This window comes from Piliocolobus tephrosceles, chromosome 7, assembly GCF_002776525.5.
Source record: "Piliocolobus tephrosceles isolate RC106 chromosome 7, ASM277652v3, whole genome shotgun sequence".
Classification (NCBI taxonomy): domain Eukaryota; kingdom Metazoa; phylum Chordata; class Mammalia; order Primates; family Cercopithecidae; genus Piliocolobus; species Piliocolobus tephrosceles.
The window spans coordinates 75,832,367-75,855,118 of NC_045440.1; the positions used below are offsets into that span (position 1 = coordinate 75,832,367).

At 35.0% G+C, this 22,752-nt stretch overlaps 1 protein-coding gene across 2 annotated transcripts in view; it reads left to right on the forward strand.

The window, feature by feature from the left end:
• Positions 1 to 14,546, forward strand: part of PI15 (peptidase inhibitor 15) — a 30,989-nt gene extending 16,443 nt beyond the window's left edge. For both annotated transcript variants that reach the window (XM_023184089.3, XM_023184088.3), the window contains exons 3-6: positions 3,714 to 3,832; positions 4,830 to 4,962; positions 5,084 to 5,199; positions 8,597 to 14,546. In XM_023184089.3, coding sequence (XP_023039857.1) covers positions 3,714 to 3,832; positions 4,830 to 4,962; positions 5,084 to 5,199; positions 8,597 to 8,732 — 504 coding nt within the window. In that variant the 3' untranslated portion in view covers positions 8,733 to 14,546. The remainder of the gene's footprint in view (positions 1 to 3,713; positions 3,833 to 4,829; positions 4,963 to 5,083; positions 5,200 to 8,596) is intronic.
• The last annotated feature ends 8,206 nt before the right edge of the window (positions 14,547 to 22,752 follow it).

Sequence of the window (22,752 nt, forward strand, 5' to 3'; positions counted from 1 at the left end):
TCCCAAATTTTAGAGCTCACTGCTTAAGCCAGATCTTCCCTCTCTCTCGAGTAGATGTGAGTTCTGCCTGGAGACAGAGAGGCAAGAAAGAGCATGGGGCCCTCTGACTTCCCCGCAGTGAGCATCAGATGGTAGGTCAGTCTTGTCTCCATGTGGGAGTCTGACAGTACCTGCCAGACTTTCCAGAATCTTCCTTTAGGGACATGGAGACAGGTAGAAACCCTCTCAGTTTCCTAAAAGCAAACACAGTGAGAGAAAGCAATTATCCGTTCTTCCCTGTAACTACCTTCTCCAATATATAATATTTGTACATAGAAATATCTAAAAGCGGCCGGGCGCGGTGGCTCAAGCCTGTAATCCCAGCACTTTGGGAGGCCGAGACGGGCGGATCACGAGGTCAGGAGATCGAGACCATCCTGGCTAACACGGTGAAACCCCGTCTCTACTAAAAAATACAAAAAACTAGCCGGGCGAGGTGGCGGGCGCCTGTAGTCCCAGCTACTCGGGAGGCTGAGGCAGCAGAATGGCGTGAACCTGGGAGGCGGAGTTTGCAGTGAGCTGAGGCCCGGCCACTGCACTCCAGCCCGGGCGACAGAGCGAGACTCCGTCTCAAAAAAAAAAAAAAAAAGAAATATCTAAAAGCACGGACGTCAGTGAACACATTTTCTTCATATCAAAATTCCCTATAGTAGTTAACAAAGGATGGTCTTGTAAGATATTTTTCAGGCATGAACTTTTTACTTTATCTTTTTGACATACTCAATATTCAGCTTTTAAATATGAGTATAAAGATAGGATTACATATGGTAAATTACTTTTAAAATTGTTAAATGCCTTAATTTTTTTTAACTTATTTTTTATTGTACATATTTAAGGTACACAATGTGATGTTTCAATATACATATAGAGAGTGAGATAAGGAAAAAGAAATGTCTTGAATATTTTTAATTATTTTGAAAGTAATCTAGATTTGCTTTCTCCATGATATGGAAAACACCAGAACTGAGGAAGTCCCAGGCCAATAGAACATAGATCTTCCTGGCTCTGATGCTAGGGCTACTCAAGTGTATCGAAATTACAAAAAGTTGAAGATGAAAGGGACCCTGGAGATGACCTCATTCAATCTCATTTTACAGATGAGTTAACTGGGAGATCATAATTGACATGGCCTCAGTCACAGATGACCTTAGCAGTGGAATTAGGGTTAGAGCACAGGATCCTTGATTAGTCACTGATCCAGGTCATCACTACGTGTGCATGGTGTGCTAGTATTTCAGCATAGGATTGTAAGGAAGTGATTTTAGCAGTTATAGATCTGAGTGTGCACTCTAGTCCAATATGTACAGAATGGATACATGTACTTTTTCCCAAGTAACTACAATTTGTTAATGACCTTTTAGGGGACATAATTTGTTGAAGCTACTCCATCTGAAATGCCTTTATAAATTAATTGTAGTGTTTTGTATTGTGGTGAACTGCAATCAATATTTTATGAATCCATATTTTGTTAATATTTGGTCAGAAGAAAAAATATTTGATAGATCAGTTTTGAACCAAATGAAATGTTTTGTAAAGTTCATTTCAGCCCCAGAGTGCTATAATTTTTATATGAACTCTGTGAGTGAGTTTATTTTATGCCATCCTAGGTCAATATGTGTAAGATGACTTTGTTTTTCCTAATTTAAAACTATTTCTGAGTAACTAACAAATGTCTTTTGAAAGTAGGCCTCCTGAGGTAACAGGGTCTCTTGAAGAGTTCATCTTTTTTTTTCTTATTTTGTTTAAAATCACTAAATTAGTTTTTTTTCAATTAAATATGTTGTTATATTAAATAAATCTATGCAATCCATTATCCTTGAGGGAAATGAAGCCTTTTCAGTGATATGGTCAAGCATTCCCATGAGTTTACTTGAAAGCTTGTAACTTACAGTGAATGCATAGCTACTAATCCTTGCTTAGCTGAACACAATCTGATGGAAGAAAAGTAGGACAAAAAGATCAATAGGACATTTACATACCTCCTCATATAAGCTCCATGTAAATATAAGTGATTATAAAACTGTTGCTTCCATCTTCACACAAGGTCTCAATTTCTAAAATATACTGCTAACCACTGTCTATTCACAATGTGAACACTATTTTTCCAGGTAGAATAATATACAAATATTATAAATAGTTTAGGAAATAATGCCATGACATTGAACTATGAAACCAATTTTAAAACAATTATTCTCAACAGGTAAATACATCACTAAATTATGTTAAAAGAGAAAATTTTTAAACTTCTTTTTCTATAATATGTATAGAATTATAAATATTCTCTATTCTGTATTTTTGTACCTTATGACTTGCTGGAAAATAGATTACTATTTCAGCGCTGATTTATTACTGGCAGGTCCACAAATGCTCGACTTGGTTTCGTCTTGTGGCTATGGAAATGAGTATGCCAATCCATATGGTAACTAATATGAATGTATGCTAAATCCATGGCTCATTCAAATTTTGTCCTACAATAGTTTTCAATTAAAGAAAATTTATCATACATCACTAACATCCTTATTAACTTAGCTTCCTCTATAAAGGAAAGCCACAGTTGCTATTTTTCTTAATTCATTTAATTGAACCATGAAGTACCATGTTTTTATAACACTATGTAGCAGTGTTACTTGTATTAGTTTGTTTCCAGTTTACGCCAACAAAAATGTAAATTCTCATAGTATTATTGTTATTACCACTAATGATTCAAATTATATTATGTATGTAGACTCTATGGGATTTATTATATCATAATAGAGTATGACCTTAAAAGTTGCAATATAAAATTAGACAGTGTTAATTTTGGTAAAATCAGTTTGAATAAATTGGATCATCTTTGTTTCTTAAAATATATTAATATAATGGCTCCCAATGGCTGTGAAAATTATCTCTAGGAAAACCAATGGACTTTGTTGGATTCAAACTTCGGTAGTCAAGATGAGCTGTCCCCAAGTTACAACTAGTTATGGTATTTTTGTTAACCTTTTCTTTACTAAAACTGATGTATGAATGTTGGATCTAGATGACACTGAAAAGGTAGTAATTTTTTGTAGTATAACCATATTGCATTACAGAACTTTGAATAACAGTGGCCTGAATTTGCTTTATTTTAGTTATAGCAGTCTCAGGAATCAGAATTAAAAGAACTCTAGGAGGCCTGGAGCGGTGGCTCATGCCTGTAATCCCCACACTTTGGGAGGCTGAGGCAGGCTGATCACTTGAGGTCAGGAGTTCCAGACCAGCCTGACCAACTTGGTGAAGCCTGTCTCTACTAAAAATCACAAAAATTAGCCAGGTGTGGTAGAGCGCACCTGTAATCCCAGCAATTTGGGAGGTGGAGGTGGGTGGATCACTTGAGGCTAGGAGTTCAAGACTGGCCTGGCCAACATGGTGAAACCCAATCACTAGGAAAAATACAAAAATTTGCTGGGCATGGTGGCGTGCGCCTGTAATCCTAGCTACTCAGGAGACTGAGACAGGAGAATTGCTTGAGCCCGGAAGGCAGAGGTTTCAGTGAGCCAAGTTTGCACCATTGTGCTCCACTCCAGCCCGGGGGGAAAAAAAAAGAAAAGAAAAAAGAGAAAACACTCTAGGAAATAGTAACACGATTTATTTCATCTTACTTTTTGTTTATTATTAGCAAATCCCATAATGCTGAAGATTTTTTGCCTCTACAGGTTTGGGATGAAAATCTTGCGAAATCGGCAGAGGCTTGGGCCGCTACTTGCATTTGGGACCATGGACCTTCTTACTTACTGAGATTTTTGGGCCAAAATCTATCTGTACGCACTGGAAGGTAGGAAGTAGTTTCACTCATGCAGTTCATCCATATGGCTTTATTAATTATGGGAATTACATCAGTTTCAAATAATATCAACAAATACCTATTGAATGCTTACTATGTGTCAGGTACTAATGCTTGGTCTATGAATATTTTAGATGTCTTCCAGAATTATTTAATTGGGTTAAAGGGCCAGTTCCCCTTTTCACCCTTGGAACACCTTCCCTTAGCCTGGATTTTTCTTTGAGCTCACAGAATCTTAGAAAGGGTTAAGCCTGTGCTGTGTCTTGCCCCCTCCATCTCAGGAAAAAGCCCCATGACTGTGCAGAGGCTGTGTGTGTGTATGTGTGTGCATATGTACATGCATGAAACTTTCCCATAGTTGCATATACCTGCATATACACAAATGTATACAATAAAAATGCATGCATTTACATATATTTATACACACACATATACATGCAGGTATATGCAGCTATGGGAAAAGCTATTCCAACTTGCTAGGATAATTTTTCTACCACTGTACAATGTCATTATCCAACATTTCAAAGACCCATCTCCCCCAAATAAGGAAGGAAAATCAACTGTGCTATTATTAAAACTAAGGGAATTCAAACTGAAGTGAAAAAAATGCACTGGGTTCTAATATTGTGACTACTTTTATACATCTAATTCTGGATTGCTTATAAAATTCTGATGGAGGAAGTTTTCAACATGGATTAAATAAGACATTGATGATTCCTGAAATTATTTGCATTTTCTTTGTGGAATGACCAGACACATGTTTAGACAAATACAGAATCACTTACTCCAGCCCTGGCCATTTCCATGCTTGGCCCTACTTGGAGGAATATGGGACCTGACTAGGTGGTGATGGTGATTGTGAGGGGTGGATGTGCTCTTAGATCATCATCAATAATCTGCAAAAAGAATAATCAATTTACAGTGTAACATGAGTCCCTTATATATTACCACTGCTGCACTCTGATTTCTTTATTTTCTTGATATGCAGATATCGCTCTATTCTCCAGCTGGTCAAGCCATGGTATGATGAAGTGAAAGATTATGCTTTTCCATATCCTCAGGATTGCAACCCCAGATGTCCTATGAGATGTTTTGGTCCCATGTGCACACATTATACGCAGGTTATTTCAATGACCTTGTTAATTTTTGAGTCATACTTTTAAAATATGCTAATACTATTTTGGTGGACATGCATTGTCTTAGCTCTGACGTCTGTAATAGTATATTGGTTTATTTTCACAGATGGTTTGGGCCACTTCCAATCGGATAGGATGTGCAATTCATACTTGCCAAAACATGAATGTTTGGGGATCTGTCTGGCGACGTGCAGTTTACTTGGTATGCAACTATGCCCCAAAGTAAGTACCAGGTTGGATTCTGTTCCCTGGATCCTTTAAAGATGGTAAATATCCCTAGGCTGATAGGTATCTGTGACAGGTAAGTGAGTAAGACTTAGCTATAATGGCCTCTAATCTTCAAATCCACCATCCTTCCAATATTTCTGAAAAAAAGATGAGCTGAAAGATTACTTTTCACAAAGACAGGGATTCTAGTCTAAAATTGTAGGCAAAGCAATTTGAAATGCTAGGGCTCGCTAAATTCTCCTCACCATAGGTTTTAATTATGGCAATTGTAAAATAAACACTGTACCACACAAGCTTCTAATAACTATATAAAATAAAAGAAGAATCTTCCATGATATTCTCATCTATCAGTACAAAAATGTTGGCTTACCTTTTTAGCAAAGCATTGGAAGTCAATTTCTTCTTCCTTCTCTTATTTTTTATATTTAAAAAATTCATAATTTAATCCTAGGGCATACATAAAATGGATTATGGAAATTTATCAAACATTATAAGATATAGCCATATTCGTGAACATTCTTTATGAGGATAAACATTTATCAGCATTTGGTAAAATGCCTCTTGATTACAATAGCTCTTCAGATGATAAAATGTTCCAATATTTATACACAATTCTGTTCCCATTTGGAATAAATACCAAAATGTGCAAAGGATTTATGACATTGCTAGTGTCTTCCAAAGTAAGTCTCAAACAAAGATTTTCTCCAGCTATTCCAGCATGGGGAGGGAATGAGAAAATGTTTCACAAATAACTGCATTACTCATTTATATGGTAGTATGCCAGTGGCAGTGTTTTTACAAAGTCAGAAAAATAGTGATTCCCCCATATTCCCCTCTTCATAATTATTAGAATAGGAAGATTCAGAAAGTAGACTGTGTCTGCATTATTAAAAAAAGCATTAAAATTGTACATTTGTATGAAAGTTTTAGTTTTACACATTGCATTTTCCTATGAAACCTTTACCCTTTCTCCCTGACATAAATAGGCCAATTGGTACTCAAATAGTCTAAGAGATTTTTGTTTCATTTATGTAACTATTCATTTTTTGCCCACAGTTATAATTTTCTAATGTTATTGGTGAGATATATTATTGCTTTATAGGTCCAAGAGATTAAGATATTACATTAACATCCTACATTTCAGTTGTAATAAAGAACAATTTTTCTGAAAACCAAGTAATGAAGAAGGTCTTCAAATCCTGATTGGTAGCTGAATAATTCTTCCAAACCTAATATGAAATTATGTCAAGTCTAACTGTTATTCAGTGGGAAAAAGAGAGAGGGAGAAAGAGAGAGAGAGAGAGAGAGAGAGAGAAGGAGGAATGGAAGGAGGCAAAGAGATAAGTGAAAGAGAGAGAGAAAGAGAAAGAATTTAGTTAGAATAGCATAAAACAAAAGAATGAATAGTATAAGTGTATAAATTGGCTGATTCACTGTTTTGAATATAATTACCCTCTATTCAATAAAATCTGACATTTATGTAAAAGTTTATCATATAAAATATGTAATAATTTTACTTATAATACAATTTTATTTCCAAGTTTCTGTTTCTAAAAATATGTGCTCCAAAAATGTGTGAAAAACAAATCGACAAGAAGATGAAATTAAGATAGCATTGGCTTGGCCCATATGCTTTTATAGCTTTTGGTAAATGCATAGAGGGACGGCCGGGTGCAATGGCTCACTCCTATAATCCCAGCACTTTGGGAGGCCGAGGTGGGTGATCACCTGAGGTCAGGAGTTCGAGATCAGTCTGACCAACATGGTGAAACCCTTTCTCTACTAAAAATACAAAATTAGCTTGGTGTGGTGGTGTGTATCTGTAATCCCAGTTACTCAGGAGAATTGCTTGAGCCTGGGTGGTGGAGGTTGCAGTGAACTGAGATTGCACCATTGCACTCCAACCTGGGCAATAAGAGCAAAACTCTGTCTCAAAAAACAAAACAAAACAAACAAACAAAAAACATAGAGGGAAATAAGATTGTGAATGGTACAGGATTAGAATAAGAGAGCGAGCTACACTCATAAGATAATGGGTTCCCCTTGAACCTTTTTGAGCAAGCCTGTGATGGCATCAAAAGTATGCATGAGGAAGCTTATCCTTAGAGCATAGTGTAGAATAAATTTAATAGAGGTGGGCAGTCTTAAAATCCCATCTCATTTTGTAATATGAATAAAAGTTTTTCATTTTAAGGATAGATTTTCCTGTATAGATTTTTTATAGATAAAAGTCTGAATTTTTAACTGACTGGTTGATCAAGATATTTTCATGTCTTACAGACTTTATGAGTCACTGCTGGGTCTTAGTTGGGTCTTCAGGAAGATGAGGACCACCTGTTTTATGTTTTAGCCTCTTACCTATTGTTGTCTTATCTTCAACCCTGACTTTTTACCACCGATAAACAAATTTTCTCCCAACCATTCAATTGTCTTCACATTGCTGTCTATATTGCTATTTCTTAGTATTCTAGTTACTTATTACCACGCTACTGAAAACACATTTATTAACTTTTCCTTTATAATTAAAAGAGCAAAATAACAGTATGACATCACGGCTGTTTTTAACACTGTAAAGTGGAGATTTTGGTTTATTGTTATGATAATGGTCATCAACACAGTGAAGGAAAAATATCGATAACACAAAGTAATTCAACTAAATAGGCTCAGTATTATCAAAAATCTAATAGCACTAATTTAAAACAATTAGTAGCTATGAATTTGCATATGAAATAAAACTTTTGAAATCACTTTTCATTGTTCCTGAGAGACATTATTCTCTTAATATGAGAATAATGGTATATCGGTTTATACCATTATACCATATATGAAGTTTTTCACATCTCATTTTATGAAGATTGGGAATCTAAAATACTTTACAGCTTTAGAAGCAAATCTCCTTTTATTTATGATTATATATATTTTGTGTATATGATAACTTGTTACTCATTCCATTACTTTTAAGTCTCCCAAAAAAATACTAGCTTGTTTTTTAAATCATCCTTAGATGAGCATTAGTATGAGTTTAAAAGGAATAAGTTTAAGGGAATACGGCCTGAGTATGTGCTCCAGAAATCTGCTGTAGAAGGAGAGCGATATGAGTGGAATGGGCCTGGTGTCCCAGGACTCTGTGTCATCAGGCATTGCAGGGAGTAACTTCTTATCTGTAAATTAACATATCATCAACAATACTCAGATTATATTTTAAAAGCAAGATATACAGAATAAGTTACTATTGAAATAAGAAATGATTATAACTTTCAGTGACTTTCTAAAGCAACTTCTCAAACAGATCATCACATGTTAATACATATGAACATATGGCTTAAGGACAATCTACTTTTAAAAAATGGATGGGTTGCATTAAGGCTATCTTTTTTCTTTTCCCTTCTAGAGGCAACTGGATTGGAGAAGCACCATATAAAGTAGGGGTACCATGTTCATCTTGTCCTCCAAGTTATGGGGGATCATGTACTGACAATCTGTGTTTTCCAGGAGTTACATCAAACTACCTGTACTGGTTTAAATAAGCTTACTTTATCCTCCACGAAATATAATGATTTCTGGGAACATGGGCATGTGTGTATATATATATATATATTGAATTTTGCACATACTATACATATTTTGTGCTAATCTTGTTTTCCTTTTAGTATTCCTTTGTATAAATTAGTATTTGTCTAGCATGTTTGTTTAATCCTTTGAGATATTTGAAACATCAATTTCTATTTTCTGACCTCTAAGCCTAAATTAAGATATGGTATATGTAATGATGACATAGTTGATGCATCCAATCCTAAAATTTACATTCCAAAGGAATTATATCATTATGTTCCTAAGGAATAAGTATATATTTGACCTGTAAGTGTGTGTATGTATACATATACATATATATGTATGGATTTATATATGCACACAAACATATAATATGTGATATTACACTTAGATAGTAATATGATTCAGTAGTCAACTTGACGGAAATTTTTAAAAAACTATTTTCAGATATACATGAGGTGATGGGACTTCTTTAGCACCCATTTCTATAATACCCACAAAATGTTAATTTGTAAAATAGCACTTAGTGATATCTGGAAATAATAATTTAATTAAGTAACCATGAATTTCATTCTGGAGATATATTTTCTTATTTGAGTCTGCCAAAGGATAATGCCAACGTATATCTTATGTAAGTTCTCAAATCATGCCTTCCTCTTAGTCTCATTTTATTGAATCAGTCATCATGAGTTGAGCGTTTACTACAAGCAAGGCACTCTGCTGGTTATGTTCTGCTAATGCAGAGATAATTAGACATGGTTCCTGCCCTCAAGAAGCTCACAAAATATTCAGGAAATAATGCTGACTGGTGATTTTGCTATAAAATTATTTTTGAAGGAAGCAGACACAGCAGTATTTACCTGTAGGTGGAGCAAGTAATAAGCCATGCAGTGCAATATATACGTAAGGCTTCTGCTTCTCATGGAAATTTAGTTAAGGTGCTTGGAATGAGAAGGGGAAGGGAAGAATTAACAAATGCCAGGATTTCTGGAGCAGATCCTAGAGCTGTGACTTTGGAAAAGAGAAAGTAAGACCGTCAGAAAACTAATGAAGTTCAAGAGAAATAAAATTCAGGGGACAGGTATGAAAAATGTAATTGCACCTAACTACCAGATGGAGAGCTTCAGAATGGGCTATCCTTAGGGTCTAGTACATCTTGAGGCCTGTCAGCAGGAGGTGAAGGATTTCAGAAAGAGATGTGGAGGTGCTGAGGCCACCTCTATCTCTTTGTTGTTTAGCCTGTCATTGAATCAATCTATGTATCTTCTTGGGTCTTTGAGTATTGTACAAAAGATCCTTCGTGCACACCACACGCAGTCATGATTTTGTTAAAGTAGCCTTCTTCAGATGCTTTTCTAAGGGCTAGTTACCAACTTTATTTTTGTGTTTCTGTAGAAGAGACATTTTCAGTTCTTCGCTGAGTCTGATCATGGAAATCCATTCAAAGTCACTATGAAAATTTTCCTCATGCAATTTGGAAATGCAGCATTTTCCTATCATGAAATCTCTTTCAGAGAGGAGAATACAACATATTGGTCCAGACATTTAACATATTGCACTTCAAGTACGTGTGTGTGTGTTTCATTCAGGTTGTGCAACGCTTCCATAGAATTACAGAACAATTAAATGTGGTTAGTTCTAGAGTGCAAATAACAGAAGGAAGCTACTTGTTTAAAATTCCATACACATTTGCAGTTTCTTAGGCTGGATACTTTGAAAGATAACAGATCGTTAAATCCATTCAATGGTGAAGAAATACACCATCTGGAGATTGAGTCTACTTCTTAACTAATGACTGGCCCAATTATTCTTATAAATTGAATATGGTGACCAAATGCTTTGATATCATACCACTCTGCCTCTGTGGGCACATATGTAGACGCTACTAAAAATAAATATTTTTGAGATTAAAATGGAGAATAGAAGTAATTACATTATTTAGGTCTTAATCCAACTTTTTTCTAATATATCTAGACAATTGTAGGGGAAGCTCATTCATTGGATATTTGCTTGATTTTATCCAGAAAGTTTTTCCTTCTTCGATTTTGCTATATTCATTCTACAGAAACAGCAATAAGTACTATTAAACAGAAGATGGCTACACTAAGTTCCAGTTTTGTTGCTGAATTGCTTCTGTGAGTTCACTTTTCAGTTCTAAGGAAGAATAATATTTGCTACATATTTTACAGGAGTTCTTATGAAGGTAAATTTACCAGATTAATAAAAATTCATGAATATTAAAATTTTCATTGATATTATGAAACATTTATTTGAGATTAAATTAAATTTTTCATGAGCCCCTCTTTGGCAGGAACTCTGTTTAATTCTTTGTATTTATCCCAGCTTCTTAAATGGTGGCTGTAACATAATAAATGTTTAATAAATGCTTATATGAATGGATTTTTAGAATTAACTGAAAAGCCAAGAATGGCAACAATTTACAGAAATCCCATCTTTCCATGCTTAAGACAAAAATGTCTTAAATACAAAGTTTTGATTGTATCAAAAATCCAGATAAATCATCAAATATATCAGATTAAGACTAGCGTCTACACACTTAGGCAACAGTCCTTTCCAAACCATGACAAGATCTACAAGTTTATTTATAATTTAACAACTCAGCTGAAAATATAACGGGTATATTTGTTATTCTAACTCTATTTTTTAAAGTTAATAATACAAAGTGGCCATGTAAAATATTTTATTTTCCAGGCTAAAGCAAATGAAAGTTTGCTAGTATCAACATAGCCTGCCATATTTTTCACAGCATGCAACAATGGTGCTAAGATAACTATTTCTCACTGTAATTGCCAAAGGCAGAAAGGGTCTGGCTATAAGCTATTTCATAAGAGCAGCTTTAAATTGTCAGTATTAAGGTTTTCATGTGGAAAGGTATCATTAAAAAAAATAGTAATTGGCATACATATTTCATAGCATCGATCCTCCCTATGGTGTTGATTTTTTTATATGACCAGTAGAAAAATTTTAATATTCTCACAATACAGGTTTTGGGGCTTCCATATCATCAAGAGGCTGAAAAATTATAATTTTATAATTAAACTGATGGATTTCATTATAGAATTATCTGTGAGTTGTGTAGGCACAGTCTTAATGTTTCTGGTTATGATAGATAAGTTTGCTCAAAAAATGTGGATGAAGTCGCTATTGTTCTTATTGTTTTTGCTTCTGTTCGGTTGTCTAAGCATCATCCTTTCTGTGGCCCATCACCCAACAGAGTTGCCCTACAATTTCATTTGGTAGCGCCATAACATTATTTGAAAAGTTCATGGAAACATTCATTTGAAAGTTCCATGCAACTTTAGCACAGAGTTGACCAAACACTAGGGCAAGTTCAATTTACACAGAATATTTGAATTGAAACGATAGATATTTTTCTCATAATATGCACTTGTGTGAAACCAACTTATCTACATAATGAAATCGAATGCATATTTAAGCCAGTTTACTTGTTCTGTGTTGATGCCGTGCTTGTGAAATACATGCACAAGCTAAACATATAATTTGAATGGGACTATGAAGGAAAAATAATGCTTAGACTTTGGTGTAGGTTCTTCCTGTGTAGCCATATACCCAGGCTCTGCAGTATCAAACGATGCCAATCTTGACATAGATGGAAGCCCTTACCTACCAAAGTGATTAGGGAGACTAAAGTTGCATTTGTCTTAATGTCTAACATTATCTTTGCTTTTATGTTTCATAAAAATTTGTCATTATTTGTGTTGGTGAAACATATAATCACGTCCAATCATTTGAACACATGCAAAACAATTTTTAAGATGATGTTATTGTTTAAATTTGACTTATGGGAGATCAGTAAAAAACTTAGAAGGTTTAACACTTCCCTGATTAATGGTGCTGAAAACACATTACAATTACCACATATCCTTGCTATCAGTTTTGAAGTTTCTTAGCAATTAAAGTTTTTTTTATTCAGTGTGAACTGTCAGTGTCTATTCTGGTGCTAAATATATGGTGCTAAATGAATTGTTAGTGTTGATGGCTTTAGTAATGCTCCTTTTATGCATTGTTAAAAGTGTTATCCATTCGATTCCTGATTCAGAAATATTAATAAAATCTTTTGTTAAATTAATCTTTACCAAAAATAGGCAAGTTAACTCTGTTGTTTTAATTCAACAGTCCAAAATTATTTAGATGTTACAGAATTTAAATATATTTCTTTGGGAGTTATTGATTTTCTTTTTAAAATCTTTTTATAGCTTGGAAATGTCCAAAGTCACGTATCACCTAAACTGGTTAGATTGTCTGCAACTAATAATGTTGCAGGCACTGGCTCCCTCTGGTGGTTATGAGGACAAATTCTTAATGGCTACTTGACTTACAGCAAAAGCCATTTCTGTTCCATAAAAATTTGTTGCGCGATATTAGAATTCTCATCTATTTCCTAAATCTGACAGCACCTAAAAATGTTTGATAATATTAACATGTATCTAAGAGGAAAGGAGAGTTAATATATTCTGGCACCCACTTTCCTAATTAATAATGTCTTCCATGATTTTCCAGGTCTGAGGCACTTATTAAAGTGCTCTTTTTTTTTTTTTTTTTTTCTGATTTAGGTATTGCTAAAATATATTTTTTAATTTAGTTAGCTTTATAAATACAATTAGAATTACATTTAATTAAAAGAATTATAATTGTCTCACTTTCAGAAGTGATCATTTATTTTTATTTAGCACAGTTCATAAGATAAAAAACATATAGAAAAATAATCAATTTCATATATAAAAGGATTATTTCCCCACCTTTAATTATTGGCCTATAATTTGACAATGTTATTTGGTCATATTATTGAACTAATGTATTATTCCATTCAAAGTCCTTCTAGATTGAAAAATGTATGTAAAAGCTTAGGATTATATTATCTGTAATTAATATAGATAATACTTTCCTGTAAACCTTCAGTTTAGGTACATAATTGGGCGTATCTCTTTTGTGATCTGGGTGTAATCTCTTTTGTAATCTGTTTTGACAGATTTCTGAAATTATGTTAGCATCATCAAGTAAGATTTACCTTGAAGCACTTTCCAAATTGATATTTCCAAACTTATTTTAAAGCAGTAGAACCTTTTTTATGAACTAAATCCCATGCAAAACTCCAACTTGTAGCATACATAAAATGGACTTACTTATTCCCCGCACCTTCTCCAGTGCCTAGGAATATTCTTCTTTGAGCCCTAGGATTGATTCTACTACACAGAGCAACATTAATCTAAATGGTTTAGCTCCCTCTTGTTTCTGTAAGAACAATCAGCTAATGAAAAACAAAAAAATTTGAGGGCCTAAATTATTCCAACGGTTGTTTGAAATACTCAGTTCAGTTTGTACATGTTAGCAGCCTTTTAGTTTGGAGGAGAATTAAATACTGTGCTAAACTGGTGCTTGGATACACACTGCAGCATCTTATGTTTTATTTGACAAACAGAATTTTGGTAGCATAATATTTTGAGAATTAGAGATGATTGTGATGCATATATAAACACTATTTTTAAAAAATATCTAAATATGTCTCATATATTTATATAATCCTCAAATATACTGTATCATTTTAGATATTTTTTTAAACAGATTAATTTGGAGTTGTATTCATTACCTAAGCTGTGGCAAAAACGGTGCCTCTGATGTTGTGATATAGTGTTGTGAGTGTGTACATATATAAAACCTGTGTAAACCTCTGTCCTTATGAACCATAACAAATGTAGCTTTTTAAACTCCATTGTATTACTTTTCTTTCAATAAAAGAGTATAATTAATTGTGTTGTTTTGAAGTATATCTAATTGTTTTCTTTATCTTCATAATTTTAAAGTAGATTAGACACTAGATGAACTGGCCTGTTGGATGGACCATCTACCAGTTTTGATGAGAGATAATTCACTTTTCTAAAGCAACAATGATTGTATCTTTAATGCATCACTGAACACCAACTTTTCTATTTTTCTTTCTTCCTTCCCTTTCCTATTTTCTTCCCTCCTTCTTTCCTTCTCTTGCCACTAAATCCCCCAAAATATTTTGAGGTATCATTATAAAAGATATTTCCGTGGAGGGAGAGGAAAAGAACATCAAGAAGTCCTGACTCAGGAAAACTGCAGCAGTTGACCATGAATATTTTTTTGTTCCTTCCTAGAGAGGGCTTCTAAGCCTTTCTAAGGGAGAGGCAGCATCTCAGGCCACCAATCTGCCCAAGGCTGGAGACTCCCAGGGTGGCTCTTTCTTGTAGAGGGGTAACTCCTTCATCTCTAATGAGATGGTTGATCTCACAGGCCAGCTGAGAAAGACCAGAATCTAGGACTTCACTTAAATTTTTCCTTACCATTGAGAGAGCCTCACAAACTGAAGCCTTTTCAAAGAGCATCTCCCCCCAACCCTGTAGCTCTCTCTCAGCTTCTCTTTCTCTTGCTAGTTGTCCTTGCTCACTTCACTTCCTCCTATTTGAAGCCTCTGGTTTTCCACTCACAATTTTGCGAAGTTCTGTCATCTCTAGAGGAGGTGGGGTTCCATTCACTGATCGGTGTGTGTGTATGTGCATGCATGCATGTGCAGGTGTGTGAGGTGTGTGTGCCACAATTTCTAGCCCCACAGAGGCCTGACTGATGTTAGCAAAATCTCATCCTTCTATTCTTGGATAGCTCTGAAGGTGAGGAAATGGGGCGGGGGGTGATGACCCCATTCAGTCTTACCCACTGGTAAGCACTAATTAGCCTATGCTCTCATGAGAGGCAATGCCCCCTGACAAGGCAGACACTGGCTTTCCCAGATACAGCATTACTGTGCTCTTATGAGCAACACCTATTTCTGCTGTCATTTGACTCTGCCCTAGGTCCTTCTGAGACAGCAACCTTGGCACTGTGGTCCCACGGAGCACTGACTCTCTCCTGGGCCGTGCTTACATTTTGCAGGAGTGATTGGTCCTGCCTGGTCCTGTCTTAGCAAAATGGAGAGGTGGCACACATCCTCAGTTGAATATGTGTGACCCAAACTTTCTCCTTTGATGAAGGACAAGTGAAGTCCTGGCATGTTTCCTTCATTGATAGCCTAATAATTGAAGGGAACATGCCAGCTTGTGAAGGAACACATGGATTTAACCAAACTTAAGGGCAGACAGAAATTCATTCTGTGACTTTCTACATAATACATTGAACAATGTAATTAATTATTTCAAAAATGATTTTTTTACTGAAAATATGCACATGAAAATGGTATAACTATACTTCATTCTAAAAGCGAAAAGGTATGTGAAAATTCTACAGGCTCTAGAATCCATCAGTATCCTGCAAAATTGTGTATGCATTTATGCTTTAACTCAGCAATTGCTCTTCTACACATCCATTCCAGAGATACACTGGCAAAATATGAAATGATATGTGTGCAATGTGAATCATTATAGCATGATTTGTAACTATTTGTAATAGTGTTAGCAAAACATCTATTCTAGACAGGGAGAGGTTGACAAGAGACACAAAGTAAGACATGGAATATGTCAGAGGGTAATCAACACTATGGAGAAAACATAAGGCAGGATGAGGCAGAGGAAGAACAGGGAAGGAGGATGCTTAATTTTACCTAAGGAGTCAGGAAAGCCCTAATGAAAGTAACACTTCAGCAAAGATATGAAAGATTTGGTGGAGATAGATAGCCATGTGGCAATTACACCTGGGCATCTACCATGTGGATTTCTGGGGAAGAAGTTTCCAGGCAATGGAAGATGGAGGGCAAAGGCCTTGTGGCAGGACCTTGCCTATCTGGTCTGCAGGTATGCAGCAGAGGGGGAGAATAAAATAGTATTAAAAAGGGGGGCCAGGTGCAGTGGCTCACGCCTGTAATTCCAGCACTTTGGGAGGCCAAGTTGGGTGGATCACCTGAGGTCCAGAGTTCGAGGCCACCCTGGTCAACATGGTGAAACCCTGTCTCTACTAAACATACAAGAAATTAGCCAGACGTGGTGGTGGGTGCCTGTAATCTCGGCTACTTGGGAGACTAAGGCAGGAGAATCGCTTGAACTCTGGAGGCGGAGGTTGCAGTGAGCCGAGATCGCGCCATTGCACGCCAGCCCGGGCGACAGTCAAACTCTGTCTCAAAAACAAAAACAAACAAGTAAAAAGTAAAAAAATAAACATAAAAAAAGAAGAAAAAAGAAAAGGGGCCAGAGATTTCTTAAAGGATGCAGAATTATGGCTAGATAATAGGAATAAGTTTTATGTTCTATACCACCATAGGATTCCCATGGTTAACAATAATATAGAGTTTCAAATAACTACAAGGAAGATATTGAATATTGCCAACACTGATGTTTGAGATCATTATCCTGATCTGATCACAATATATTACATGTATCAAAAAACCTCACTGTGTGCCCCCAAAAATGTATGCTTATGTGTCAATTAAAAAAAAAAGAAAATGAGGACAGGGAGGTCACAAAATACTGTGTGGACTCGATTATTGTAAGGACTTTGACTTTTATTCTGAGTGAAACAGAAAGTCATTGAGAGTTTTATGCAGAAAAGTGCCATGATTTGACACATTTCAGAAGGATCACTATTTTCACCATGCTTAAAATAGACTGTAAAGAGGTGGAGAAGTCACCTTCATTAGGATCTTGCTCTGTCAATCATCTTTTCTTTCTCTCGTAGATCTCTTCTTCCAAGCCCAGAAGAGCATACACAAAACAGCCACTGTCTTATCCACTGCTTAGTCCCTGACCACTCAGACTCATGAATGTGCCTCACATAGTCATTGACTTCATGTTTTGATCAGATTATTAGAGTTTTCCTATAGAGTTGTTTGAGCTCCTTATATATTCCGGTTATTGATCCCTTGTCGAATGGGTAGTTAAAAATATTTTCTCTCATTCTTCAGGTTATCCCAATTGCCTGCTTAATCCCTGGTCTCTTGCAATTCATTCATTCTACAAACATTTTTTAGCATGTTTCACATGTTACGTACTGTGTAAAATAAAAATCAGGCATGTGTATACCTGCCAGAAACTTATGTTGTGGTGGTAGGTGGCAGAAATATAGAAATCACTAAGTGTATAATAAAACGTCCAGTGGAGATCATTGCTACGAGGAAAAAAGAAATGGGAGGACAGAGAGGATGACGGGCCCATGGGTACCTGAGCTGGTCAAGAAGGGCCTCGCTGAAGGGGTAAAATTTGAGCCAACACCTGAGTGATGTCCACTCTTCCTCAAATGCAACTGTGCCTTGAAAGAATTCTATGATTTCATTGAAAATAACTAGAACTTTTATTGTCTTTCTTCATTGTTTCTGTTGAATTTAAGGCAGTTTTCATTTGATTTTTCTTGAAATTCTTCTTCAGTTCTGTACTATCCTAGTTGACCTCTATTATCTCTGGGACTTTGAGTGGTTTAATGAGGAATCCACATCCCCGAGGCCAAGCCTGACATGTCACTCTGTGGTTCAAATGCTTTTCTTTGCTTCTTTCTCCTTATAGAATAAATGCAAACAGCCTTTATTTTCATTTAACTGCCCTCATGCTGAGGCCAGAATTTATATTTACAGCTTATTGCAGCTATGCTTCACATTTTTTTCTAAGGATAAACTGATACCTGGTATCACTTATAGCCTCTTCCATACTTCCCAACATCTCTGCTGAGTCTCATACAGTTTACATTGCCTGGGCATGCGCGGGACAGCACAAATCTATCATGGCTTTAATTTTACCTCTTCTGAGGGTCTTTGATTTCCCCATTTACAAGCATACTTTCCTTTGAGCCCGAACAGCACTTGAATGATATCTCTATTCTTGCATTTACCTTCTAGTTTCCCTTACTGCATAATCATAAACATCCTGAAAATATCTGTAGTACACAACAAGGTCTGTGCTAGGGTCATCTTTGTATTACAAACTATTACCACAGAATAGCCATTCACCATTGAAAGGATTGATTCTATTGTTCAGGACTGTGGTCAAGCTGTCATATTATTTCTGCCATAGTCATATACCTGCAGGTACATGAGTGACTAACAGATGCCACTCTTGTAGCTATCTGCAGTGGCCTACTTCTGTTGCAAACTTATGGGAACTTAGAGTAGTTACATAATAGGAATATTAAATATATTTTTTCCATTAGTTATATTAAATATAGAGAAATAGACAATGTTTGTCAAAGAAACGTCTGTCAAATGCAGAGAATATGTGAATGATTTTTAGTTTTCCAATCTTTGACAAACTAATGTAATTCATACTTCAAGTGGACCAGTGAGTGTGTGGTGATGTTTTCAAAGATATTTGAGAATAAAGTTGAAGAGAAACACTGACTACATAAGAGTAAGAAACAGATATAAGGGTTGTACATTTTTTCAAAAATGGTTCAAGGCTCTTCTTTAATTAAAAGTATTTTCGGGCTGGGTGGGGTGGTTAATGCCTGTAATTTTAGCACTTCGGGAGGCCAAGATGGGTGGATCACCTGAGGTCAGAAGTTTGAGACCAGCCTGACCAACATGGTGAAACCCCATCTCTACTACAAATACAAAAGATTAGCCGGGTGTGGTGGCACATGCCTGTAATCCCAGCTATTCAGGAGGCTGAGGCAGGAGACTCGCTTGAACCCGGAAGGCGGAGGTTGCTGTGAGCTGAGATGGCGCCATTGCACTCCAGCCTGAGTGACAGAGCGAGACGCCGTCTCAGAAAAACAACAAAACAAAACAAAACAACAACAAAAAAGTATTTTCAAAGATCATTTCTACTTAGTATAAATTTAAATACCAATTACAATAGAATAGCTGATCCCCTTGTTAAGTAAATATTTATGGCAAAAGATAACTTTATAATTCAAATAATTCTTAATACCCTCCAGTAAATAAATATTTTTTAGGGTATTTCAAAGCACCTATTCTATTTCCTAGTTTTTTTTTCTTAACAAGCACAATGCACAAACAAAACATTAAATAAAAAGTATAATGATATCACCTTCTATATGTTTCATATACATGCATATTTTTACATATTAAAAAACAGTCCACATTATTTGCATTCTACTCATTTCACAGTGGAAAAGCTAGCTAGCTACATTCTAGAATGAAATGTACTGTAATGCAATTTTTTTTTTTTTTTTTTTTTTTTTGAGATAGTGTCTCCCTCTGTCGCATAGGCTGGAGTGCAGTGGTGTGATCTTAACTCACTGCAACCTCCGCCTCGTGAGTTCAAGCGAATCTCGTGCCTCAGCCTCCCAAGTAGTTGCTATTACAGACTTGCACCACAACACCCGGCTATTTTTTGTATTTTTAGTAGAGACTGGGGTTTCACCATGTTGGTCGGGCTGGTCTCGAACTCCTGACTTCTGTTGATCTGCCAACCTCAGCCTCCCAAAGTGCTGGGATTACAGGCGTGAGCCACTACGTCTGGCCTATAATGCATTATTAAATGAGAATATCAAGTATACCTTAGGAAGACCTGGGGTTTGTGGGTAGGTATGGACTCTTAGACTTTCTGACTGAGATCATCTCTGAAACAAATCCTCTCTTCCTATTCCTGTTCTCCATAATCATGAGATTTTTTTTCCCAAGTTGATGTAAGACATTTGGCAATACACTTAAAGTTTTAAAACTCTAATCACAACATATTAAAAGAAAACTGCACCTGAGCACATCATATTACTAAAAATCAAAGACAATGAAAGGTTTTAAAGCAGCTGAAACAAAGGACAATAGTTATTAATAGTGCGAGAAGAAGACCAAAGGGTGATTTTCAGTAGAAACTTTGAATGATGGAAGGCAAAATAATAACATCCTTAAAGTATTAAATGCAGAAAATCTCCAAACTGAAATTCCAAACCTGTAGAACTTATCATACAAAAATAAAAATGAAATAACATATTTGCAGATTGAAAGAAAAAAGTTGAGAGAATTATTGCCTAAATACACTAATGGGTGTTCTTCAGACACAAGGAAGATGATACTAGATGAAAAAAGTAAACTATAAGAATAAATAAATAATGCCAGAAAGGTGAATACAAAGGGAATATAAATGAGTATTAACTGTTTAAAATGAGAACAATAATGATGTCTTATGGGGTTTATATTGTGTATACAATAATATATATGACAACAATAATACAAAGTGGGGAGGAAAATAGAGTGTCTTGCATTGATTAGGAAATGGTAGTTGTATTAATTTAAGTAATACGTTAAGAAACCATATAATCTCTAGAACAATTATTGAAGGAATAATAGAAGAATGTAAAAATAAAAATCTAATAGAGCAGGAAAATGAGAAAAATGGATTACTCAAAAGAAGTCAAAAAGAAAGAATTAGGAAGCAAAGATGAGACACAGAGAACCAATGGCTGGATTTTACAATTCAAGTTGTATATCAGTAATTACATTAAAAAGTTATTTTATCTTGATTTTATGGAAAAATACAAAAATTACAAAATTTTAGGCAACAAGCCATATATTTTCAATGTAAAGATATGGCAGAACTAAAAGAAAAAATGTAGAATTCAACAATCATCAGGGGAGGTTGGAGCACTTGTCTCAATAATTGACAGAATCAGCAGTCAAAAAAAATCCAAGAGAGACCTAGAAGATCGGACCCACCTATATGACTTATTTGTACATATAGAAGACTGTATCCAGCAACTGCTTAACAATGTTCAATGTATGTGTCAATGGATCACTTATCAAATTGGACCCTATAATAGGCCAGAAAGCAAGACTAAGCAAATTTCAAAAGATTACAATCACACAGATTCTGTATCCTTTATATATATATAATGTATATATGAACAGCTTATTATGTAGTTTATTACGAAAATATATTTATTACAGAAATTTGAAAAAATTTGAAACCAATAAATCCAAAACCAATTTGAAGTTGGTTTGCCATCCAGAAGTCAATTAATATAATTCTAATCATTATCACAATAAAGACAAAAATTCATATATCATTTAAATAGAAGTAGAAAGATTATTTGATAAAATTAATGAACTATCATAAAACAATAACAAAAACCTCTCATTGTTTGGAAAAGTAACCCTCCTTAATCTGATAAAAGATATTAACAAATGTCTTACTGCTACCATCATATTTAATCTGGTTAAATATTGAACAATTTTCTATGGAAGCCAAGAATGAAACAACTATATGTATTATCATCACTTTTATTCAACATTGTACTGAAGTCTTATCCAGTGTAACATGGCAAAGAAAAAAAAAAATATATATATATATATATAAAGAGAGGAAAGGGAATATTTGAGTTGCACTATTAATGCAAGACATGATTGTGCACATATAAAATCTAGAAGAATATCCAAATAATTAGAATTAATAAGTATGTTTGACAAGGTCATTGAATATGCAAATGTAAGTTTTACTTTCTGCTTATCAGCAACAAAAGCTAAACATTAAATTAAAAAATATTTATAATAATGCCAAAATACCAAATACTTAGTTATAAATTTAATAAAATATGTGTAAGACTTTTACTCTGAAATTTTAAAAAGCAATTGAAATGTATAAATCATTTTTAAACATTGAAAAATCCAGTATTTTTAACATGCCAGTACCCTACTAGTTGATCTGTAAATTCAATGTAGTCCCCACTAAAGTTCCTGTGTGTGTGTGTGTCTGTGTGTGTAAATTGACCAACTGAATATGAAATTTATAGGAAAATGCAAAGACCTAGAATAGCCAAAAGTCTTGAACTGAATGAACAAAATTGAAAGTACTTTACCAGATCTCAGGACTAATTTTACAATTAGAGTAGGTAAGTCAGTGTAGTATTGGCATAAGAATACTCAAATTCAAATAGAGTGAGCAGAAACAAACTCATATGTATATGTGTGTTTGTGCGTGTGTGTCTGTGTTTCCTGATTTATGACATAAGTGCTACTGCAATTCACCGGGGAAAGGTTGATATTTTCTATAAATTCTTCCTTATAATTTGACTATCCATTTGAAAACAAACAAACCAATAATATTAAGCCTTACCTCACAT